This window comes from Sciurus carolinensis, chromosome 17, assembly GCF_902686445.1.
Source record: "Sciurus carolinensis chromosome 17, mSciCar1.2, whole genome shotgun sequence".
NCBI lineage: Eukaryota > Metazoa > Chordata > Mammalia > Rodentia > Sciuridae > Sciurus > Sciurus carolinensis.
The window spans coordinates 32557204-32583926 of NC_062229.1; the positions used below are offsets into that span (position 1 = coordinate 32557204).

Genomic DNA, 26723 nt, shown 5'->3' on the forward strand with positions numbered 1-26723 from the left:
GCAGGCTGTGAGCTGGTGGAAAGCCAATTGCTCCTCCTTGGACCTCTTTGCTGACATCACTGGGCTGAGTCTCCTAAACTCAGCACATGATTTATGAGAGCGGATTTATTATAAACAGTGGTGAGAAGACTGAGTTTTGCCCCCAGCTTGAGGTAGTGCAGCTCACAAACAGCTTGTAGGGGCATAGGAACAGGGAAGCACATGGGGGTCTAAGAATGAGCAGACTTGGAAATCTTTTATGGCAGAGGAAATGGGCTGGAAGTGCACACAGCTGGTGAGTGTGGAGCCAGATTGGAACCCACATAGTCTGTGTCCTTAATGGCTACATTGCAATTTGTGGGAACACTTCGGTGGAAAGTTTACAGTTCCTCCTGAGCACTAATACAAGTCTTAGAATTAATCTCAGACACAGATCTACTCCATACACTTTGCTTTTAACAATGTTCATAAATGTGAGACTTAAAAAATTATAAAATGTGAACAATTTCTTTTCTTCCTTTGTTTTTTTTTTTTCCCTCATTTACCCCTCCTGACCTGAGCTGTCTCTAAAATCAATAGAAGTTGGTGGGGGTAGGTGCAGAGAGGTCTCCTGGAGCAGCCTTGTCAGCAAGTGCTTTTTTAAATTGCTATTCCAGCGGTGGCGATGGATCTGCAGTATCACATCCTCACCTTGCGACTGGGATCCCAGTTGCTGCTGAGGAACAGGACACAATCTTGTCTCTATTTCAGGTCTTGAATTTGATCTCTATCATGGTGGACTTGTTGACTGATTTAACCAGCTATTGGCAAAGGTCCTGGTGTGACCTGGACATGCCACCAGGCAGGAGAGTATGCTGGCAACAGCAAAAGAAGCTGGGGATTTTTATGATGATTCCAAGATGCAATGGTGCTCTGAATTTTTTTTCTTGGCCAAGGCCATCCAACCTACCTTTCTGCCCTCAAGAAGTTTAGAGTTTATTCACTGTAAAATTTAAACGTTAACACCAGTCAGTCATGAAGTGATAGATGCAATTGAGTGGTCCTGATCAGGCCTCTGCAGTTTTTGGGAACTGAGCTTGGTCTGGGGCCTCCAGAGAAGACTTTGCTGCAGGAGCTAGGCTTCTTCTGTGCCCCTGTGGGAGCCACTGGAAGGTTTTGAGCAGGGAGGCAGCAGGATCAAAATGATACTCTGGAATCTTCTTTGGCTTTCAGGTTGTCTCTGAAGAACTACCGCCAAAAAAGGCTGTGCAATGGTGGAGGAGCTATGAGCACACAGTGCCAGCGGATGCTGCCAAGCAGGCTGGCTGACCTTGCTGTGCTGCCCTATATGGCTGCAGACTCGGCCATTCAGTCCCGGTCTCCCTCATTTCTAGAACGCTCCCTTTCTTGTTCCTCAGAGCGTCTTCACTTCTGTTGCAGCTCTCCCAGTGCCAACCCCCATTAGGACCCCTATAGAATTTTGATTTCACCCATATTTCAGGATGTTCCATAAACCTCTTCTTGGGTTTCTTCTGATCTTAATTGCCTTCAGCACGTCATATTCTCCTTGTTTCTCACAGTCCTTTCTTGATTAGTCTCCCTTTTCTCCCATGCTCTTTCAGTTACTCATTGCTGCAGAATGATTGCTGTGTCTTGAAACAGAGAGTGTATTTTTTGGTAGGGGGCTACTGGGGATTGAACTCAGGGGCACTCGACCACTGAGTCACATCCCCAACCTTCTTTTGTATTTTATTTAGAGACAGGGTCTCACTGAGTTGCTTAGTGCCTTGCTTTTGCTGAGGCTGGCTTTGAACTTGAGATTCTCCTGTCTCAGCCTCCTGAGCTGCTGGAATGATAGGCGTGCACCACGGCACCTGGCCAGAGAGTGTATTTGGTGAACAAATTGCAGCCCAGGGGAGGGATGCTCATTATCTAACCATCTCCTTATCATTGAGCCAGAGCTCATTTTTTACTTCATTTTTGCTGTCCCTTATTACACAAAGCCAAAATTCATCTTTTCTCAGAGAGAAATAGAAATTGGAAGAAGGGGAAAAACAAAAACAAAAACAAACAAACAAAAAAACTTTTTCATCTCTCTCTTGAGGCTATGCAATTTACAAGAAATGAGAAAGGTACTATTTTCTCAAGGAGGCTGGATTGTTTCTGGGGTTGGTATAGTCTCTGGGTGGTGCTGGTGATGGGGATGGTACAGAAGGAAAAGGTTACAAAGAGATGCAAGGAGATGCACATGCACACATATCCTGGAACCCTTTGACTTCTGATTGGCCATGGGCTGCGGCCACATCTTTAGCATAAGCTACCAGATGGCAGGGACAGTTGCATTTGAATACTGGCCAGACTGAGGAATCTTTCCCACTTTTTTTCATGTCCAGAGGCAAGCTTAGATGACTTTCCTACGCTGGTTACACATTACTACTGTGCTACTAGATTTTTCCTGTTTCCTTCGGTTGACTTTTATAGTGTCTTGTGAGCTCTTCTTCTTCCTAATCTGTTTTTTGCAGAGCTGATTCCTCTTTGGCAGTTTTCTTAAGGCAAAACAGTGGGATTCGGTCACATGTCTCCCATCCATTTTCCACCTTCCCAAGTAGCAGCATGATACTCTGTTTCCCGTTGTTGCTGGAACAGATTGCCACAAGCTTGGGGTGATACTACTTTAGTATCTTACAATCATGGAGACCAGAAGTCCTAAATGGGTCTCATGGGCTAGAACACTGGGGCTGTCTTCAAGGGTTCTGGGACACTTGGCTGTCGTCCACTTATAAGCTCCTTGGCAAAAACAAAGCCCTACAGGTATCCCTGCAGGATCAACCCTTCCTAGAAGATTAGTGGCAGTCTCTTGTAGCTGTGTCTGATCAGTTGGGAGTCTCACACTCCAAGCCAAGGCCTCTTAAAATGTTTCTTCCTTCAGCAGACACAACTTTCTCCCCAATAATTCTGAGAAATAATTCGCTCAGTCTTACTACATTGCTATTGATTATCTTTGGAGTCTGGTGCCACCCATCCCCTACAGTGTTCTGTCTGGAACCTCATCTGAGTCCAAATCTGCTTCCTGCTTCTGTCCCTTTGACGGAGACTTTGGCCTCTCATTGTCCCACTGGTCTTTCCAACAGAATATGTGATGCTCCTCAGAAGTCTGATTGATCCTTTAAGTACAAGAAACATTTCTTGGCCCCCAAAACTCACAGATTTATTCCCAGCACTGGCTCAGTAAGATTTGCCTCGTGCTGCTTCACTGTGTAGAGTTTGATAGTTTTGCTAACACATGACGTCAAGAGTCATAAACTTATTTCCTAGTATTTAAGCTTTTTTGGGGGGCAGATACTGGGGATTGAATTCAGGGACATTTGACCATTGAGCCATATCCCCAGTCCTATTTTGTATTTTATTTAGAGACAGGGTCTCTCTGAGTTGCTTTGTGCCTCATTTTTGGTGAGGCTGGCTTTGAACTTATGATAAGCTTTTAACTCTCTTGTTCCTCTAGTTGAAAGGGAAGATTCTTGTGAGGTCTGCCATGAACATGATGGGAATCTGACCACACCCCTGGACGTCTATGACTTTTTTGAACCTTTCCTGCCCACCCTGATTGTGCATTTGTTTCTATTTTGATGATGTTCTAACCTTTATTATTCTATGAATATTTTTTTTTTTCTGAGGTTCTAACCATCAGAATTGATGTGGGAAGACCAGATAGGTCTTTCTTCTAGGCTCATTTCTCTTGAGTTGAGATCTGAGCCTACACCTTCTTTAGCTTGAGAAGCAGCATGAATCAGTGAACAGTCTCTCCCTTCTACCCCCACACCAGACCCTTACCTAACCCTGTCTCCTCTTCCTCCCTAGATCTCCCATTCCCCCATTCCATTTTTCATTCATATTGTTAATATTGCTCAAATACTTGACATTCCAACAGGAAAGAAGCACAGCATTGGAAATGTTTTTATTGAAAAAATTTTAAAAATTGTCTTGTCTTCACAATAATTGAACTTCACCTTATCTCCACAAAATATTCTCTGTCACCATTAATAAATTCTAGTGAGACAAAAGTGCTTCACATGTTTGGAAATTAAAATTGACAGAACTGAGAAGCTGCCTTATCACTTTCAATATGAAATAGCCTTTTTGGAAATTGAGAATATTTCTAGCATGAGGACTTTGCATGTTTGTAAACCCTGTTCCAAGTGCAACCAGCACAGTTCCAGCACGCTCCTGTAGTTCACTCTACTTTCTCTATTTTAACACTAGTCATACAATTTTATTATGATTTGTATGATTATGATCTTTTCCAGTAGATTCCAACAAATCTTTGTTGATTTCACTGCAAAAATAACAACTGTTATGTCTTAGTTCATTTTGTGCTGCTGTAACAAAATATCGGCCTGGATAATTTATAATGAACAGAAATTTGTTGGCTCACCATTCTGGAGTCTCAGTATCAGTATGCCAGCTTCTGGGTAGTACCTTGCTGTATCATACCATGATGGAGGAGGAGATGCAAGGGCAAGAGAAAGGAGAAGCACACTCTATAATAATGGCATTATTCCCTTCATGAGGGTGAAGTCCCCATGACCCAAACACCTTTAAGCTTTACCTCCAACACCACTACATTGGAGATCAAGTTTCCAACACATGAACTTTGAGGGACACATTCAAACCACAGCATCGTGTAATGACCAAGGAAAAATTCATGTCTTGAAGCCAGCAGCTTCACCACAAGATTTGCCATGTTCAGATTTAGGGATTCTTAGGTATGAGTACTTCACATCAGCTCATTCTGTGATTTTCACCCTTATAGTCTTTCAGGTGGTGTTCACTGGAGCCCTGATCTTTTGGAACCTGGAAATGAAGATGTACTTCCTTTGAAAGTTGAACTGTACAATTAGCACAAAATGGATCATATCAGAGATCCTGAAACTCACTTTGAAAAGAGACCCTCCTGGGCTAAGGCAAGACTTACTAGAAAGTAAAGAATGTACCACCAAGTGGAGAGTAGTCAGCTATGGAAGTACAAATGAGGTGAGGTCACCAGTTGAAAAGTGAGCACTAGCCATTTAGGCCCTAGATAAGGAGGAGTCTTGTCCAACAGCTATCCAATGTGGTTTGTCCCACTGGAAAGGTCATTCCCACTGGACATGGTCCTCTCAGGCCCTATTGGTACCATGCCATCAAGCAACATCTGATTCCCATGGATTGCTTTTCCCATTACAAAGGTCATTATATCCAGTTTTCCTCAGGAGAGTAAATGTGTCATGTCCAATCAAGTTTACCTATCAACATGGTGACTATTGATATCAGTTCATAAAGTATCATCCTGAGCTGATGTGACCTTTTTGAGATTGTTGAATATAAGTCCTACTCTGAGCAATGAATTCTCCTTAGTGTACTGCTGCAGATTTCTGAGTCTGCAAAGCTGAGGGAACTTTTTGTAGATCACAGGAAACTCACAAGTATCATGCAAACTCTTCTGGTAGCACCTCTGTATCACTGCGTGCTTTTTACCCCAATCACCTATAAATATAGTACCTTGAAACTATTGCTACCATCATAGTAATTACAGTGGTTTATATAGTAAGGCATCATACTTGTTATAGGTTCAAAATCTGGTTGCACCTTTTATCAGTGATATGATCTGGGGCAAGTGACATAATATTTTGGGTGTCAGTTTCCCCATCTGTAAGATGGAGCCAATAAGACTCAGCTCTTAGTACTGTTGTCAGGAACAAGTGGATTCCTACCATGCAGCAAGTGTCCCAGACTTACTTTAGAAATGTGCTCTTTGGCTTAGTGCTTCCTGTGGAAGGTACATCTCAGTATTTCATTTCTTACTTACCTAACGTGAAGGAAAGAAAAGAAATACAATATCTTATAATTAGGAAAACCTCCCAAGTTTCTCAGAATAAACTTAACAGCTTTTCAAAAGTGGTTTGGGATTTTATTGTAATTTTTCTGTCAAAACTCTCTGGCTCAAATTCTCTACATTCAATATTGAAGTTTTCTGAGAATACCTTTGGAACCATCTCATTTCAAAATGGTTCCTTTATAATATGCTCCAGGAAGTTCAAGATGATATTTACTTAGGACATGGTCTAAGGAATTTGGTTTAAAAGTAGAAGGTGAGGCTGTGGTCGAGAGCATTGGTTGTTATTTCCTTCCTCCAAGGCTGACAAGGAGGAATTGATTACAGGTTCTTGCAAAATGTCTTTCATTTCAGTCACACTGTTGCTTGGTCTTGACTTCTTTGTCTTTGGTAGACTACATGAACAAAAACAAATAAGAATATAGATAACTGAATACTTTAAGGATTTATTTAATATATATATATATGTATTGAACTCTATACACTATAGACATGACTTTTCCTCCAATATCCATTGAACATTTATAGAGATTAGTCATATAGTACAAATTAAAGAACCAATTAATTACTCAAAGCAGAAACCACACAGACCATATTTTCTGACTACAACGTACAATGAACGGCTTATTTATGCACACATATGTGAAATAAAAATCCAAAGAGAAAAATTAAAATTGTAGTTACAGAGTACTTAGAAATGAATGCCAATAAAAATAACTACTTAATAGGCTCAAAGCTGAACTCAGAGGAAGATTCATAACCTTAGATGATTACTTTTTACTTCAATGAAAATAAGAATAAATAAAGTGAGCACATAATTTTTGAGAAGGTGATAGAAGGAAGAAAAAGTTTTCCATGTATAGGAGAATATGGAATCAGATGAGTAACCCCAGAACCTGAGTAAATGATACCAGTGGAGCAATTCTAAACATGACCCACCATTGCTCTTGAAAATAGCTCTTTTACTTTTCCAGGGTATATTTTAAAGGCTTCAGTACATCCAAATTTCCATGAGGACATTGAAGATGTTCAATAGCTATTTAAATTTGACAAGATGATTAAAAACTCTGCAGTCTTTCAGTTTTAAAAGGGAACTATTAAAATAAAGAGCTATTATTTTATTAAACTTTCAAGATAGGTTAGAAGTTTGTATTAACCACAAAAAAAAAAAAAAAGGAAGAATATTTGAAACTACATACTGGAAGCTAAGAAAGAACACATTCTAAGGGTCAAAACACCAGGTGTTGAACAAAACACACCACAGAACGGCACCTGAGAAACATCTCAGTGATGGTTATAGCATGTCATTTACTCGTTTTGATTTTCTATCCAAGTTATTTTCAAGCTTTTTTGTTTGGTGGTAAATCTGTGAAGCACACCTGCTCACTTAGTTTCCTGGGGATGCTATTTTAGGGAATGCTGAACTTTCTTTTATTCCCAAATCTATACCAGCCTAGTCCCTGCCTGTCAGCCTGTGCTAAAGCTATCACACCATGGCAAAACTACTCTTCTTCCCGAGTTTTCTACCTCTGGAATACATAGAGTCCCACTTTCTCCTACTCCCCTATAATCTCAGGTTCCAAAATAGATTTTCTTTTAGGCTTAATTATCAGTATGATTTATGCATTTGTCCTTTTCAGTACTTCCTAAGTATCCCACTGAGATGTAGGAAGAGAGAGGCTAATAGGAACCTTGAGATCATTACATGATTCTACATAATATGAGGACTCTCTACTGCAGAGTTTTCCCAACTACATTTCCTGGAACGTTGTTCTAGAAGAGGCTAAGTAGTGCTCCATGATTCTGAATCCCCTTTTTGGATATTCATCTTGAGACTTAGCAAATGAAAGGCTCTGAGAAATTCTGAGTAACAAAGTCAGGTAATTAAAATAAAAACTTCTGTCAGAGCACATAATTTACAGATGTTTCTTTGCCTGGGCCTGCCTGGAGGTACTGTAGTCAGGGGCAGGCCAGTAGATTTTCTTCCTCTCTTTTATTTAAAGCAGCTAGTCACCTGGACCAACTTTTGGACATCAGGGGTGGTTTTCTTTTCTTTTTTTTGTACCAGGTTATCTGCAAGTATGATCTTCCCATCAATAGTTTTCCCTTTAATAACAAAAAGTCAAACTCAAGTAAGCTCCTAGCATGTACCATTCCACTGGTAGCTTTAAATATGTAACCCAAATTTTGGATTCTTCCTCTTGATGACAGAGAGGGGGTGGGGGGAGTGTGTGTGCATGCATTTGGTGTGTAGTTGAGAAGGAAGAGTGGTCTGTGAAATCAGCCCTACTGGTAGCCATGTGGAATCTAAACATGGGCTTTCTTTGCAGCCCTACCACCCACATTAGGGTGTCATAGATATCTGCTAGTGATGGGGTGAAGGTAGTTCTATTCTGAACCTTTTGGAACACTGAGGAATGTTCAATTAATTTTCATTTCAAATTTTCCAGGATAGAAGGAAGTCCTACAACATTGGTGGTGACTGTAGGGCATAGCTGCCCTGGTACACAGTTAGGTATGTGTCATCCCTTGGCAGGAGACAGGGGCAGGAGAAGAGGAGGCACGTGGCTCTCCTTCACACTCTGCAGAGTATCCCCAGACCCACTTTTTCTTCTTTAAATTCTTTCCCCGCCTTCTGCATCCTCTCCTCAGAGGTTGTCTCCTGGGGTCCTCACCTCATCTCCATTCCAACCACTTCTGGGGTCTTGGAACTCTTTAAGACTCTGGTAGGTCATAGCTATCTTTGTTCTTTTCATTTCTGTAGATGCACAGAAACATTCTGGAAGAGGAAACATTCTGACTCCTAAAATCTGTGTGTGTGAGAACCATCCATGGCCATCTTTAGGGAACGCTTAGACATCCCACATTTGGAGAGTTAACTGCTTGCCAATACTTGATGATTGCAAAGATTTGGGGTCTCATTATGTCTTTGACTGAAATTACAAAATCCTTGTTCTACTGACCTCTTTTTTTTTTTTTTAAAAAACTCTTTATTTGTTCTTTTTATTTATACATGACAGTAGAGTCTATGTTGACATATGTATACAAACATGGAGTACATCTTATTCTAATTAGAATACCAGTCTTGTGGATGTACATTATGTTGAGAATCACTGTGGTGTATTCATATATGTACATAGGAAAGTTGTGTTAGATTCATTCCACTCTCCCTGTTTCTAACAAATAACTCTAAAACTTAGTGACTTTTTAAAAAATCCCATGTATTTATCTTGTTCATAACTCTGTAGTATGTGCAGGGCTCAACAGGGATGATTCGTAGCTACTCTATGATGTCCGGGACCTTAGCTTTTGAAATGTGTGCTGTCTCCTCTGGGTCTCTCTTGCATAGTGGCCTCAGGGTTTGTAAACTTACATGGTGTCTCAGGGTTTTGACAGAGAGTGTTCCAGAAGATCAAGGCAAAAGTCACAATCTTTTTTTTGTTTGTTTGTTTTTGTTTTTGTTTTGACCTCACTTCCGAAGTCACGTAGCATCACCTATACTGTATTTCATTGGCTACATGAGACCAGCCCTGATTCAATCTGGAAAGGGACTACACAAAAGGAAGATCATCAGGAGGTAGGTATCCTGGGAACCACCTTGGAGGCTGGATACTTACAGTCTCCTTCCATTCAACTTGAAAAGGCAAACTGATGCTTTGAAAATGCAAATTGGACACCATTGTCCTAAAAAATATTCCCTGGATGTGGCTCAGAAAGAAGAGATCAGGAAACATGTTTTCTAATGCTCCTTCCAGCCACTATGTTGTCTTTATTATATGGAAAATTCAATTAGAGGCAAAGAGCGTTGATACTTAGCAATTTTACAGAAAGGCAGTCGTGTTATCTGTGTGGACTCTCAAAGCATCCATCATGACTCTATCCACCTGGGTTTGCATGTTGTTTCAGAGAGGGAGGAAATTCTGGATGCTGGCTTTTTAAAATGAGAGTAAGGCATCCAAACTACTGTGAAACCAGCAGCCACCCCATCTCAGTTCCCAACTTCATGCTGAGTAGTAGCAAAAGGAATAAATGGAGACTAATGATGCTTTGGTTTGAGAAATAATGCTTACGTGCACAGGATGCATCCACTTAAGTCTTTTAAAAACCAATTATTCTAATGATTTTATTGCTCTGTAACAAAATAAATCAAACTGACATTGATTCCAAGGTCATGGTGAATTGCAGTTTAACTGTGTTAGTGACTACTAGGATGCAAGTGTGAATGCTAGCAGGAGACTTGAGGGGGAAGGCATCACAGTATATTGTATTCTTGTAAACATTAGTACAAGTACAGAGTAACAGAGATCCTAGAGTCCCCTCGATGATGCTAAATAGGCCTCAAATTCCTCTGCTTTCCGAGGGATGAAGCATGAAGGATTCCTTTCCATTTTACACCTGCTGGGGTATGATATACTCCAATTCCAATGCATTCCACTCTGGCTACATTTCTTGTAAGAGGCTGTTACTGGTTACCCTCCATGTTCCTGGTTCCCTGCAAAATGAGCTCAGTCTCCAAAATAGAGTCTTACAGGATATCATGAGGGAGACATGCTGTCCCCAATTCAGAGGATATAAAATGAAAATGGATGCTTTTTTCCACATTCTCTCCAGCCAGCTCCCTATCTTTTGAGAAGGGATTTCATAACTGAAAGGACTGTATCATACTCAATAAATAAGGGATTTTGTCTTCCTCGTCCCCACCGCTCCTCACTGCTTCCATCCATGCCCAGATCTGGCTCTGTCACCTCTCTTGGTAACCAGAGCAGCAAGGACTACCTGTAAACGACCCCCAGATCTTTGCCATTGGTGCCAGGTCAACTCAGCCCTCACATCTAATGCACATCATCAGGACTGTCCCAAGGACTGAGGAGAAAGAATAATCCCTACAGCACAATTGCAAAGTGGGCAGGGCCGGAACCCTGGGAGCTGGGAAGCAGGCCTTCTGGGGTCCCCGCAGAGAGACTAACTGCTTGGAGTCTGAAGTGTGATGATGCCGATTGGGCAGTACTGGGGACAAAGGTCTGGAACCAGAATAACACTTGACTACACAGAACTTAACCTCGCACTGGGGCCACACCGCAGACTGGATCACCCTCCAGTGGGTTGACTTACACCACATGGGCAGGGAAGGAGCTGAGTCCTGGGACAGCTGAGGTGTACAGCCCTGCTGTCCCCCGGGTGTGCACTCAGCTCTGCTGGCCGATTCTCAGCCTCATTCCCACTCAAGCAGCCTGGATGTGCTGTGTGACGGGTCTTCTGCTGTGTGGCTGCTGTTCCACAGTCTCAGATCCTCCAGTCTTGTCTCCCTGTTTCCTGGGGGGCCGGGTCAGTGCGGCAGCTCCTCTGGGTGGACACAGTGAGATGAGCGGACGGCACTGCAGCAGAGCTGGCCTGCTGCACTAGGAGGAGGGGTCAGCACTCAGACATTTTCCAGGACATCGAGGGGGACGAGGCCTCTCTTCTTGCCACTGAGCACTCTGATAAAGCCGTCTTGTTCTTCTTCAGAAGTCACACAGATCTTAGGTCCCAGGAAGAAGAAACAAAAGACCAGTATCATCAGGAGAGAAGCCAGAACCTGCAACTTACATCCCTGTCACCTGAGGTTGCAGAACACCAAACCAGGAGAGAGGGTTCAGGCCCAGTGAGGGTGGCAGTATTAAAAAAAAAAAAAAAAATTGTGAACATTGAATCTCAACATCATGTACATCTACAAGACTGGGATCCTAATTAGAATAAGATATATTCCATACAAGCAATCAACAAACACATGAAAAAATGTTCACCATCTTTAGTAATAAGAGAAATGCAAATCAAAACTACCCTAAGATTCCATCTCACTCCAATTAGAATGGCGATTATCAAGAATACAAGCAACAATAGATGTTGGAGAGGATGTGGGGAAAAAGGTACACTCATACATTGCTGCTGGGGCTGCAAATTAGTGCAGCCACTATGGAAAGCAGTGTGGAGATTCCTCAGAAAGCTTGGAATGGAACCACCATTTGACCCAGCTATCCCACTCCTTGGCCTATACCTAAAGGACTTAAAATCAGCATACTACAGAGATACAGTCACATCAATGTTCATAACTGCTCAGTTCACAATAGCCAGATTGTGGAACCAACCTAGATGTCCTTCAATTGATGAATGGATAAAGAAACTGTGGTGTATATATATACAATGGAATATTACTCAGCTATAAAGAATAATAAAATTATGGCATTTGCAGGCAAATGGGTGAAATTGGAGAATATCATGCTAAGTGAGATAAGCCAATCTCAAAAAAACAAAAGACGAATGATCTTGCTGATAAGCGGATTATGACACATAATGGGGGGTGGGTGGGGGGCAAGAATGGAGGAAGAAGGGACTGTATAGAGGGAAAAGAGGAGTGGGAGGAGTGGGGGGAAGGAAAAAATAACAGAATGAATCAAACACCATTACCCTACTTAAATGTATGATTACGCAAATGGTATGCTGTTACTCCATGTACAAACAGAAACAACATGTATCCCATTTGTTTACAATAAAAATTAAAAAAAATAAAAAAAATAAAAATTATTTTTAAGTGAAAAAAAAGATATATTCCATGTTTGTATAATTTTATCAAAATAGATTCTACCATCATATATAACTAAAAAGAACAAAATAAAAAAAAGAAAGAACATTAACACAGTTTCCACACATACATGCAAAGATTAGGTGAAAACCTGGCTTTGGACCTAGGCCCAGGCAGTGAATGTTTTCTGTGCTTCAGCTTTATGAATGAGGATCAATAAAATGGAGCTTAACTACCCTGTGTTCCCCTGAAGAGTCTCTGTAAAGACAGAATGCGAAAATGCTAATCACAGACTCTGGCAAGTTTTTAATACATTATTTTGAAGAACCAAAATAATAGCAGTCATTCGGAAGTCTCCTATGGTGTGTTTGCAATTTTATGGGTTCCTCTTATAATAGCAAGAAGTCAAAGGGAAATATTTCATTCCTATCCCCAAACAAGTAGATGGTAACATCTCCTGTATTCCAAAGCAAGGCATCTATGTTAGATGTAACAAGTTGGTGGCAAAAATCCACATGGGGACCTTTGATACTCACCACTTATGTCTCCCGAAGGGCATATAAAGGTGGATGTAGTCAGATGTAAATTACAAGTTTTTGAAGAGAGCTGTTAATGTGTTGTGAATTGCTCCCACCTGACCTGCTTCTGTGGGTGGTGAGTGTGTCTTAGGTTGGACTCCTGAGAAACAGAGATGAAGACAGGGAACCTCATTCTGTGACTTTCTGAGAGAGACCTCTTAGGAGGTGGCAAGAGAGGGAAGGAACCAGGCAAGGATGTAGACTCAGCTGGACATGAGCCTGGCCTGACCTCAAATGAGCACTGGAGCATGGGTTGCACCATGCTGTGGTCTCACTTTGAAACAGGGGGTCTGGCCTTTTGGGCCCCATATCACTGATGTGGGACATGAAAGGCATAGCCTTTCAGGGGAGGCAGCTGGTTCTACCAATGGGGCCTCACTAGAGAAGGTAGCTGAGTGGTTAGCAGCCAACATAGCAACTGGGATATGGGTGCACCCCTTTAGTAAAGGATATGGGCAGGGCTCCAACAGAAGCCACCAGAGAGGGCTATTCTTATCACAAAGAGCAAGGGGCTTGAATAGGACACTTAAAGAACTTGATTTGTGACCTCTGGGGATTAGGACATACAGTAGGCTGGTACCTGAGTCATGTTTTAGAAATCTACTGTGTAAGAATGATCAGACAATGATTTAGGGAGCTAATTGGTAAGAGCAGAAAATAGCTCACTGTTTCACAAAGACCAGATGTGGGTCATATTTGAGAGAGAAATAGTCCAGGGGTCAGATTGGATCCTGCTAGAGCCTGATTGGGTAAGTTAACCCCTGCAAAAAGGTGTACCACCTGATTTACAAAAGCTGAGACCCATCATTGCCTGTACCTGAAATACAGCAGGGCAGAGACCCCTGTGATGGGCAGAAAGCATATGTCCTGAAAGAATCCACAAAACATGCATTGAGAAAAGAATTTAACTTTAATTCCTCCTGCCAAAGAGTACGTCTTTTTCCTTACTGAAGTGTGCCAAAATTCTAGTCAACATAAGTCTAGCCAGTCAACAGCAGTGAGAACTGGAACACCTGCCCACTTGTGCAGGCTGTTGTAGGTGCTTATTGAAACTATGTTCAATTTAACATTGGGTCTAGTTGTACATCTTGGGTACAGCTGAAAAGACAGACATTCTCTGAGAACCTCACTGGTAATGAGTACAAAGGCCAGGTTGGCTTTGTTCACTGATCATCCTGTGGCGAACACTTATAAACTGACAGTAGAAGACAATTAACATTTTTTTGAATGGATTCATGCAGAAAAGGGCTCTAATGGGAAACCATGTCAACCTGATCTAGCCAAGGTAGTAAGAAAGACTTTCTTAAAGAAGGGACAATTAAGCAAAAAAGAGAGAGGTATTGTAGGAGGGAAGAAAATGAGAGTGCAGCATGAATAAATTCTAGTATCAAGAGATTTTTAGAACTTTGGGGTAATTGACAAAGTTCGGTGTAGCCATAACAGAGAGATGGAGGGGGTGAGAGATGTCAGATGAAACCAGAAACACTGTCAGGGCCTCAACTGTGCAGATATGCAAGCCATGCTAGGCTCTGCCAAGCTCCTTAGATCATCTTCTGATCTGTCTCATCTACTGGAACTGGGTCACAAGCCAACCACTAAAATAAGCACTGACAAGGAGAAGGAGACCATTCAGTCAATTCAGTTAGGATTGCCAGAGTCGTGTAAGATTTAGGTGGACAACAGAGTAAAACTCAGAGCTCTGCATCATGGGAAAAGGGCAAACATGATTGTTGGTATCAACCAGTAGGGCGTTAAAGGGTTTTAAGTGGAGAAATAAGATGGTCATTTTTATTTTATTTTATTTCTTTATTTCTTTACTTATTTATTGCTTCCTTTCTTTGATTTATTTTTTCATTAACTTTTTTTGACAGTCATAAATATTTAAAAATTTCCCCCATACTTGTATATAGGGTAATAATGTCTGTCTCAATCTATCATCCTTCCCATCCCTACCTGCCCGCCCCCTTCTCTCACTCCCCTTTGTACAATCCCAAGTTCCTTCATTCTTCCCTACCCCACCTCCCATTATGGATCAGCATCCACTTATCAGAGAAAACATTTGGCCTTTGGTTATTTGGGATTGAGTTATTTTGCTTAGCATGATCTTCTCTAGTTCCATCCATTTACCTACAAATGCCATGATTTCATTCTTCTGTAAGGATGAGTAATATTCCATTGTGTATATGTACCACATTCTCTTTATCCATTCATCTGTTGAAGGGCATCTAGATTGGTTCCATAATTTTGCTATCATGAATTGAGCTGCTATAAACATTGTTGTGGCTGCATCACCGTAGTATACTGATTTTAAGTCTTTTCAGTATAAACTGAGGAGTGAAAGAGCTGTGTCAAATGGTGGTTTCATTCCACGTTTCCTTAGGAACCTCCATACTGCTTTCCAGAGTGGTTGCACCAATCTGCAGTCCCACCAACAATGTATGAGCGTACCTTTTCCCCCACATCCTCGCCAACGCTTATTATTGCTTGTATTTTTCATAATGGTCACTTTTATTGAAAACACTTCTTTTTTTGCTCACCTTCTCTCCCATTCCTGTTCCTCCTCTCCTCTTTTCTTCTCTTGCCTCTTATTCTTTCCCCACCCTCCCTTTTTATCTCTAGCTAGAAGACTTCCTGAAGTCTGATGAGATGGATACTTCAGTACCAAGATGGGTGCAGCACATACAGAGCTGAGCAACCCCCCTGCACGATGCACCATCTCAGGCGGCCTGGTGTTTGTCTACCATCAAGTCCAGCTATACCTTGCCCCTCAGCATCCTTCAGAGATGTTGCTTTCCTAATATAGGACAGAGACACTTCATGGTCTTCTGACTTTCAAAGTCCTCATTTCTTTCTAAGTCTCATTTCCAAGAGCATAAACTCTTTGCTTGATTGGAGGTCCCTGTTTTGGAGTTGAACTTTAATAGTTAGCGCTCTATCTTGATCTCTTAGTCATTATTATTATTATTTTTATTATTATTATTACTTTAGTAACACCCATGTCTCTGCTCTGATTTTTCATTTTGATCGACTCTAAACTAGACTCAAACTAATCCACACATCTTTTCAGCTGGAAAAATTTAGTTCTGCCGATCACTGTTTGTTCTAATGTAACTTTGTTCCAGCCAGTGAAACAGAGTGGGGTATCTACTAAATATTCCTCTAAAAAGAGGTGCATTAAGAAAAACATTTTTTTTCTTGTCTTGAAGGGATTCATAGAGTAGTTGCAGCCATCTGTGACCTGACGCAAAGGTGGCTAATATCTCAAGGATGACAGAACAGAAGGGCTGAAGAACTTAGATCCCTGGCCATGTGATTAGGCCACTGAATTACCAACTCCAAACCCACCTGTATTAGACTCCATTGAGAGCGAATCAATTTGAGTTTTGCAATCTGAGATATGGATTCATTTGAAATTGGTGTCATAACTAGTTACCACAAACTTAGTTGCATTCAATAATGTAGGTTATTATATTAGTTCTTTAGGTCTAATGTTAAGTGGGTTTGGCTACTCTGCTCTGGGCTTCATAGGGCCAAAATCAAGGAGACAATAGGGCTCTATCCTTCTTTCCTATTTCTCTAGGGAAGGATTCAATTCCATGATCATTGGAGTTCTTGCTGAGCTCAGCTCCTTGTGGTTATAGGAATGCAATGTGCTTCCTTGCTGCTTCAACTGGGGGCCATGCATCCTTAATTTCTAGGAGCAACCTGCATGCCCTGACTTGTGGCCCCTTCTTCTGTCTTTAAATCCAGTAATGATGTGTTGAGTTGTCCCTCTCACTTACCCTTTTGTTTCTCTTCTCCTTTGCTCTCTTCTGTTGCATCTCCCTGCCTCAACCAGACACACTTCTATGCTTATAAGGGATCAAGTGGTCAGATTTGGCCTACCTACACAATCTAGGCTAGCTCCTCATCTCAGGGTCCACAACCTTAATCCCATTTGCAGAGTGCCTTTTACATGAACTACAGATTTAGTTTTCTATTGCTGCTGTAACAAACTGTCACAGATTCAGTAGTTTAAAAAAAAAGTATTCTCTTGCAGTTTTGGAGGTCAGAAGTCCTAAAATCAAGGTGTTAGCAGAGCTGTATTCCCCTTGCAGGCTCTCAGAGAATGTGTTTCTGTGTCTTGTTCAGCTTCTAGAGTCTACCTGCATTCTTTGACTCACACCCCTTCCTCCATCTTCAAAGCCATCTTCACATCTCCCTCTGACTTCTGCTTCCACCACCACATCTCCTTTTCCCCATCTGAGCTTTTTGTCTTCCTCTTCTAAGAACCTTTGTGATGATATGGAGCTCACCCAGATAATCCAGGATAATTTTTCCATTGCAAGATCCTTGACTTAATCACACCTACAAAGTTCTTTTGGTCATATAGGATTAGGAGATGGGTAACTTTGGGGAGTGGTTATTCTGTCTACCATAAGATGAAAACACCAAGAATATTGCATAAAATAAGGATTTGTGTCTGAAGAGATAACTCATTTTTTGATGCAGTGCGTTGAAGGAAGACTTGCCCTCCATGAGAGGAGGAAAGAATTTCTTAAGGTGAAGAGATGATGTAATGACAAGCAAAGAAATATGCTGTGGATGATGTGGTGCTAAGAAGACCACAAGGAAATAAAGACCACATTAGATCTAGGTTAGAAGCAATGGAAGAGTGAACTGAAACTCTGGAAAATCAAAGTAAAGCGAAGACTATCTTGAAACATTCTCTTAGGAGGAGGGGAGAGATCACAAGTGAAGAAGGAAATATGGTAAAATAGAGATGATCCAACCAAAGAATTATTAAGCCTCTGAAGGATGAAGCATTAAGATCAGAAGGCAATGATAAATTGTGGAAAATGTTGGCCACATAGGTCAGGTGTACATATTCTTAAAAGATAGAAAACTTTGTATTGGTTAAAAAAAAGAAAGAAAAAATAGGCAAAGTACATACACAAATTACACAAATGCTGAATAGATATGCAATAAAATTTTAACCTCTCTATCCAGGAAATGCAGAGTAACAAAATACTATTCATCCATCAAAATGACAGATATCAAATAGTCATGTTCAGTTCTGGCAAGGATGTGGTGACCTGAATATTTTCATAAACAGCTGGTGTGGGCGTAAATTGGAAAAACCTTTCTGTAGGTAATTTGGCAGTATGTAAAAGTAAAATTTAAAAGTTATATTTTTTCCTATAAATTCTAAAGTATATCCTGAGGAAATAATCAGAATTGGGGAGAAGGATTTAAGCTTCAATATGTTCAATGAAGTTATTGATAATAATTTAAAGATATAAAAACTCTGAATATCCAAGAACAGGGCATATTGAAATACATTCTTGTGTATGTAGATGAGGGACTGACAAACTTTCTCTGTAAAGAACCAAATAGTAAACATTTCAGGTTTGGCAGACCATATGGTTTTTGTTGCAATGACTTGGCTCAGCACAGTGAAAACAGCCACAGACTATATCTGTATCTATATACATATGTATTATAAATATCTATATGAATGAGTGGAGCTACATTCTAGTGAAACTTTATTTAGAAAACACAGGTCAGATATGACCATTTGGCCATAGTTTGCTCCCCTGATCTATAAGCAACTGTTAAAAATTGTGTTTTGATAAACGTATAATGATTACCTTCAACAGAATGTGAAATTAAAATATGAATGAAAGGAAAGTTAATTATGAAATATACCCAAGGGTTTATGTTCATAGTAGCTTGATGGTTAAATTACTTGTGTTCACTATTTTCTTCTATCTTTTAAAAATACTATTTAAAAATTTCCCCCATAATTTTAGTTTCTTAAAAATTAAAAAAGTTTTTTTATTCTAATTAGTTGTATAATCTAGAAATTTTCTCTGCTTTTTAAAAACATTTTTATAGAACACAAAGTATCAATGAAAGTAGTTCTATAGGTATGTTAGAAATATGGTTGAATTTAAAGACATGGTATTTAAAGTTGATTTAATTAAGACTTTTTTTTTTTAACATGTATCTCACTTGGTTTTCTGTATTCTCTTCATTCTGAGAATGCTTTTCTTCTACATTCTCTCTTTTTAAATCATAAAAGTATTTTCTTTAAATTTGCATTTTTCAATTATAAAGTCTTTAAAAATATACTCTAGTTCTTTTGGAACTCCTATTAGTTTTATGTTGAAACTTTTAAATCTATCTCTAATGCATAAAATATACTATATATTTTACAAGCTCTTATTTATTTGTGCTATATTTTCAGTTTTTCTGAAATATAATTAAGACATTTTTAAGTTTAAAAAATGAGAAAATATACTCACATCAATACAAGCTCTGTGGTCATAAAGATGGAAAACTTAATTCTATTTTGGAAATAAGAGCTCTCTGAAAAATAATACAATAATTATGAGAGACATTGACCCCAGAGGCAAAAAATGTGATTGAATAAAAAAGATGCATTGTATTATTTTCGGAATCAAATTTCTTCTATTTTCCTGTTAAATGTCCATTTGTCTCTTTATATTTTTAGAGTTATAAGTATCCTAATGACTATTTTCTGGTGCTTATGGGGTAATTTTGGAGGGCATTAACCATTGCAGATGAATTCTCCACCAGGCTTCACTGTGAGTGATCATGGTGGTGGGGAAATGACCTTTGTTAAGCACCTGAGGTGTCCAGGCACTGCCGGGGCTTAATACAGGTTACCACAGTTATCTCTCACGTCCACATTAAGAGGGAGATGCCACTATGCTGATTTTACAGATGAGAATGTTGACATTCAGAGGTGACTGTCAAAATAACACAATAGAGATCCATTCCTGTATGACACTGAAATCTGTACTTTCAGCCATATTATATATCCCCAACTAATGAGCATGTTTTGAAATCATTCACCTAAAATAGCTTAGAACACTAGAGTGGAGGAACATTTTGAAATTTGTTTTTAATATTAGATTTTTTTTTTTTTTTGGTACTGGGGATTGAACCCAGGAATGCTGGTAAACTGAGCTACATCCCTAGTTCTTTTTTTTATTATTTTAAAAAATCAGTTTCCACATTAATGATAAAGATTGAAAAGAGAGAATGTGTGTATGAATAACAAGGCTTCAGTGCCTTTGTTGATCTATATCTAACTGGAAATGACCCATACTAAAGTCATAAAAGTGCCTTTAGTTGTCACAGAACAACTAACTATATGACTCAATATGAGGTAATAGAAATGCAGGCCATTCTTGAACTTTATTTTTGATTAGAACACCTGTGGAGTCTGGAAAAAGAGATTGATTTCTGCCTTTACTGAAGAAATTCTGATTTAGCAGATCTAGGGTAAAGTCTAGGACACTGCATTTTTAACAAAAGATTCTGATCCCCTGGTGAGTCTTATCCAGGTTGCCCAAAGACCATACCTCAAGAAATATCCGATAGACTTAACTGTAGAGGATTATGACATTTTCCTAAAGGTACGTGTTATACCTTTAGTTAGGATCCTTTAGTTAGGATCTGGAATGCCCCCCAAGGTCTCAGAGGTTGAAGGCTTTGTCCCTTGCTTGTGTCATTATAGGGAGATTGTGGAAACTTTTGAAGATGGCATCTAGTTGGAGTAAATGGGTCACTGGGATACCTTTCAAGGGTATATCTTGTCCCCTCCTTGATATTTTGTCTCACCAAAAGCCCAAAGTGATGGAACCAAGTGACAGTGGACTGAAACCTCTGAAATCATGAGCCAAAATGCATCTTTCCTCCTTTAAGTTGATTTTTCTCAGGTATTTTGTCATAGCAACAGAAAGCTAACACAATATGGGCAGACCCATTTGACTGACATGTTAGGTTGAATCTTGAACATGTCTAATTGAAGAGGTTGGTTGTTTCTCTCACATTCCCCTGCCCTGTCCAACACCCAACAGATTGTCAGTTCAACCATGAAAATGAAGTATGTGGAGAATACTTCAGGTGTGAAGCCCACTCTTAGGAAAACTGTTTTGGGGAATATGCCAAGGAATTGGTAGGAACCATCCAGCAAATGTTCCACTTTGTGCTTTGATCAACTTGAGCAAATTTTAATTTGCCTTCTGGTTTCACTGACTTGTATATATTTTGATAACATAAAAACAATGCTTAATCTCAAATGGGGAGGCACAATCAAACATGCTAGCAAGAATATTTAAAACTTTTGCCAATAAAGACGAACATCCTTCCTGAATTTGTTTTGCTCAAAAGACTTTCAAAATTTTTGGAACAGGAAGAATACAGTTGGGTAAACTTAGAGAAGTTTCAAGTGTTGGCTGGGAAAAGTGCCTGCTTGCTTCATGGGGTATGAATAGCACCAGAGACAGGGTCTCCGTCTCATGATGATGATTCCATTGGCTGGAATAGAGAATGACTCAATAGGGGGCCCATGGGAGCAAGAATTTGTCTTCAAGGGGTTCTCTGTTCCCCAAATATTTGCCTTTATGCCATGTGCTAACCATGGCAGCCAAGGTGTGTATGTGGCTTTTTACTGTTCAGGGGTTTTCCCACATGGTTTGGGGGCACTTGGTTTAGTGGGTGGCCTTAACTTGGAGTTTGCAGACCTGTGTTTACATTCCTGCCTGACCACTTACCTGATTTTTACTCCATGAGCAAGGTACATTACCTCGAGGAACCTTTGTTCCCTGTTTTATAAATCAGAAATAATGAATGATCTACAAAATTCACAGGGCATGTGTATGAGCTCAAAGAGAATGTTGTAGGTATATAAACTTTATAAATATTACATAGTTTATACAGATGATGAAATAATGGCTAAGAAAGATGATAATATCATTATTAAGACACTATTGAGACAGAGTCGAAGATGGTCTTAATTTTTTCTTTGCTTTTTGGTGAACCAGGACTAGCAAGGAAAGTTCTCTTTGAAGGGTCAGACCCAAAACAGGTCATTACAATCCAGAAAGAGGTAGCCTAGAAAGGTCTGCATATGGTTTTATGGGAGGCAGAGTGGTCTGTGCAATCTACCAGAGGTGCAAGGAGGGTGGCGTTCCCTGGGTATGCTATCGCTAAGGTGTTCCTCAGATGCCTCTGCTCTTAGGGGCAGACGTTGGCTTCTGCTGTTACCTCTTTGGGGAGTGTGCAGGAGTGATATGCTGGGCCAACACCAGTTTCAGGAAGAACGAACAACACAACCAGCACAACCATGGCTTTTGATCTCTTGAAACATACATTATGTCCAAAGTAACAGGGTAAAAGAGAGGTGATCTAATTTACAAAATGCGGCGTGTCCTAAAGTGGGCCTACCATAGAAGCAATTTTTATAAAAGTGAAGAATGTCCATTACAAGCAAAACTATAAAGCCAGGGTGAAATCCTAGAGCTCAGTGACCACATTTCCTAACACCATTAGACAGCATAGGCCTCTGGGGGGTATTTGTATTTATATATTTATATAAATAGCAGCTGCCACAATTAGATCTGACAAACATGGTGTGTGGGTGGTGTTGATATGGTGTTGCATATGGGCCAGCATGCACCTGGAAGGTGGGGTCCCGGAAAGCCACAGAGACCCTGAGTACCTTTACGATATTAGATTCGAATATTTTTATTTTCTTCTTTTTATTTATTTGAATATTAACTTATTAGAGTCAAATATTTTTATTTTCTTCTTTTTTAATTTTGTTTTCACAAATTTCTATGGTACAGGTAATTTAAATAGAAAAGAAAAAAACACCTAACCAAACCCTCCATATTTTCCTGACATTGATATTAATTTCTAATACCATTGTATCACTGTGTCATTAATATATAATTTAATGACATCATTTAAGATGGAGATACCATATTTGAAGACCTCGGTTTTCTCTCCGATTGCTTCTCCACAGGCAGGAGATCTGATTTGGCCACATGTGCCAGGGGTTCTTCACTGTCCCTTAAAGCTTCTTTCTGTCTTGTTCCTCCTGGTAAGTCACCACCTTCTCGTTTCCTTTCCCACTTTTGCTGCACCTTATCTTATCCTCTGTGCTCTCCTATGGTCACGGGGTCCTGAGATGCAGCCTAGCCTTTGGCAGTAGTGATGGTGAGGCAAGGTGGGTTGGGGGTACAATAAGGAAGCCTTTAGGTCCCTTGGTCACAATTGGTACTCTAGGTTCACTATGGTTCCAAGAATGAAAACAGAGCCTCAGACCCCATCTGCATTTGGGCCTCTCCTTTTGTGTTTACCTTGGGAGGGCAGTGACTGGGGTCCATCTGAATCAGAATCCCAATATTCTGTCCATCACATTATCATAATACCATCAAAACTGCTTTGTTTCCTAACATCATCCCCTGAAGAAAGTATTACTCTTGGCACAGTCAACCCGCTTATTGGATGATGGTTCCTAATTCTCACCATTGTGAAGTAGCACTCAGATGATTACCTTTTTGCCTCACCCCTCCCCATTTCACTACTAGAAGTGGAATTACTGCATTTGTGAAGTTGAGCAGTTTTGTATCTCTCAATGCAGGGCACCAAATCACTGTGCAAAATGAGAGTGCTACTATATCCCAGCATTTATGAAAAAGTCAAACTTTACTGATCCCCTCCCCTACTTTGTTAAAATATGCAGGGAAAATAATACTCAGAATTATTGGTCTCTTATTTTTAATAGTTTTTATTTACTTAAATATAGGAGAGGTGTAGTTTCTTTTTTAGAAAAGCCATTTCCTCGTAATTTTTCTTTTGATTTTTCTTTTAGAGATTCTTTTGAATAGGCACAAAGGAAAGGAAAATCCTTATTCTTTGAGGGTGTATTCTTTAGTGTCAAAATGATAATGTCATTTGGAGTCACATGTGGCATATAAAATGGTTAAGTTGGATAAACAATGTTTTAAAACTATAAATTAGATATTACAAAGTAATGACTGTGTGTGTGTGTGTGTGTGTGTGTGTGTGTGTGTGTGTGTGAGATTTATAAACTACCTCTGAAGGCAATTCCAAAACATATGCAAGATATGTTTTGGGTAACTCTATTGGATATAGTTGCATTAAACTTATTCATGCATTTTTCATTTTGTACTGTCTTGTGGGGTCAGTCTCATCATTTTCTACTAGTGACATTCATTGCCTTGGGAAATAATAGAATTATTATGCCAAGGATGCAGGAAGAGAGGCAAGCTTTTGAATTCCAAATTGGAGACTGAAGTCCACTGTGAGACTTCATTGGGAGAGAAAAGAAATGTCTAATTTCCAGTTCCCTAAATCCTCTCCTACTAAATCCAGAACAGTCTTGCAGATCAGAGCATATTTTTAACCTGTAGTGAGGCTATCCAGCATGACATGAGGGGAGCTGTGGACAAGAAGAGGTGGAAGACAGTCCTCTCTCAGTTGAAAGAAGACAAAGAAAGGAAGAATAGAACAAAGACTTGTGTGGTGGTGGTTCTATCAACATTCTGGGGATGAGATGGGGAAGTCAGAAGCAAGGTCCTTAAAGACATCGATGTAGAGGGCTCAGGAAAATTGACAGCTTCCTAAAGAACTCCACATCCAAGAATAGCACTTGAGCAAGGTGGTGACAGACATGTCTAGATTAGTGGGAGGGAGATGTCCAGCAGGTGGACCTGTGATGTCCTTGGTCATCTATCTTTTGTCTATGTCCTATGCTGTGATGTGAAGGTGTCATCGTCTTCAGGGAACAGGTAGAGGCTTGGAGTCTGGACAAAAAGGCTTAAGAGGAGTAGTTAGGATGGAGACAAATGCAGCGGACCTTGGAATACAGTAACATCAAAGTATTCCCAGGAGACAATGATGGCACACTGGTGGGCACAAACACAGAGCCCAAACTAGAGTAGTCGCTTACATGTGAGCAGTGGTCCCCAGGGAAAAGCCCAGGACTCCTCACTGCCACCATGAAGTTATGTTTTCTCTGGTGAACAGACACTATCAGGTGAGCTTCCCTACGTTTTGGCTTTGTGTTTTAGATCCTAAGGATGCTAATAAGGTTGAAGTGAGATTATCTTTTCTCAAATGGAATACTTTGTAATTTCATTCATCCGGATTGATATATTTCGTATGTAATGCTGGTCAGTCATACCTGGAATGTGGTGTGTCTGCTTTGCTCACCTGATTCTCTTTCAGCGTTATCTGCCCCTGCTCCTTACACCCAATGAAGGTTCTAACACATCTAAAAATCTTCTCGTTTTGCTGTACTCTCTGAACAAAGTTGGCTGGAAAGAAGCCGATCCTGTCCTGAATTTTTCCCTGAAAGGAAAAGGAGACATTCACTTCTAATTGTGCCATTTATCATAATTATATAATTACCAAATAATTTTTTTCCTTTTAAAGAAAGAAAAATACTTGCTTTCCACCAGTCTTCATTGGAATCCTCTAGAAGTGTAATCATGTCTCCTGGCCTAAAATGCAGAATGAATGAGTTGGGTGGGGAAGTAGGAGGAAGAAAAAATGAAAAACACAAGAAGTATATGATACTTTAAAACCACAAGTTTTTCATTAATGCAAACAATTCTACAATAAGTAGGAGTAAAATAAACATGACTTTTACCAATTCTTCCCACCCAAGATAGATAGCAAACACAATTTCTCCACTGTATTTAAAAAATAATCCTTATTTTCATTTCCACACATAAATGATCACATTTTCATTAAAAGACTCCAAAATTTAGAAGTTGAGAAGTTTCAAGGTGCAATTCCCCCTTCAGGGTCTGTCGCACAATTCTCCATCCCTGTGTGTCTTTCGAGATCCCTTTCCACACACATAGTTGATATGTAGCTGTGTCTATGTATTTTAAAAAATTATTTGTTCTTTTTATATATATATATATATGATGGTAGAATGTATTTTGACGTATTACAGATACACAGAGCATAACTTACTCTAATTGGGAATCCCACTTTTTTTTTTTTTTTTGCAGTGCTGGGGATTGAACCCAGGGCCTTGTGCATGTAAGGCAAGCACTCTAGAAACTGAGCTATATCCCCAGCCCCAGGATCCCGTTCTTGTGGTTGTACATGATGTGGAGTTCACTGGTCATGTACTAATTAATGACCATAGGAAAGTTATGTCCGATTCATCCCACTGTCTTTCCTATTCCCACGCTCCCTGCCTTCCCTTTCTCCTCTTTGTCTAGCCCAATGAACTGCTATTCTTCCCTCCCCTTTTTGTGTGTTAGCAGCCCCATATCAGAGAGAACATTCAGCCTTTGGTGTTTTGAGGTATTTTTCATTTAGTACTGACATCTATAATTGGTTATTCTCTTTATGATCATCTATCAGTTCAATAACGTCTTGGAAATCTAGCATATTTTGCTTAGTCCTACTTCCCTTCTTGCCACTTTTTTGCTTTTTCTTTTTTCTTTCTTTTAATCCAGGTGTGTGTGTGGAGGGGGAAGAGGTTGGGGGAGAGAGAGAGAAGACAGAGAGAGAGCACAGAGAGAGAGCATGTGTGCTTTAACTCCTTCCTCTCAGCACTTGCTGGAGTGTTTGTAATCCTAAGACTTACTCTCCCCTTTGGAAATCTTTCTCTTCTGTATCTTTCACTGTTTTCTCTCATCCTTCCTTCTGAAACTTCTAGTCAACACATATTGGACCTTCTGGATCCCTCCACCACACCTTTTGTTTTTCTTTTATGTTTCCTGTTTTTTCTCCTTCCTTATTAATTTTTCTTCTCAATTTTATCTTCCTTCTCATTTATTTCATGTCTGTACTCCTCTATTATTTATCTGAATGCTAAGAATTTTTGAAGAAAAAAAAATTCAGTATTTTTAGGAAAAATAATTAATTTTCAAGGTTTTTTTTTATTAGTTCCTGAAGTTAGTTTCTTTCT

General features: G+C 39.9%; 1 protein-coding gene across 2 annotated transcripts in view; it reads right to left on the bottom strand.

Moving 5' to 3' along the window:
• Positions 1–7034: 7034 nt before the first annotated feature.
• Stac (SH3 and cysteine rich domain) overlaps positions 7035–26723 on the bottom strand; it is a 147174-nt gene continuing 127485 nt past the window's right edge. For both annotated transcript variants that reach the window (XM_047531460.1, XM_047531459.1), the window contains exons 9-11: positions 25242–25293; positions 25004–25141; positions 7035–11348 (exon numbers count right to left, since the gene is read on the bottom strand). In XM_047531460.1, the coding sequence (XP_047387416.1) occupies positions 11250–11348; positions 25004–25141; positions 25242–25293 (289 nt within the window). In that variant the 3' untranslated portion in view covers positions 7035–11249. The remainder of the gene's footprint in view (positions 11349–25003; positions 25142–25241; positions 25294–26723) is intronic.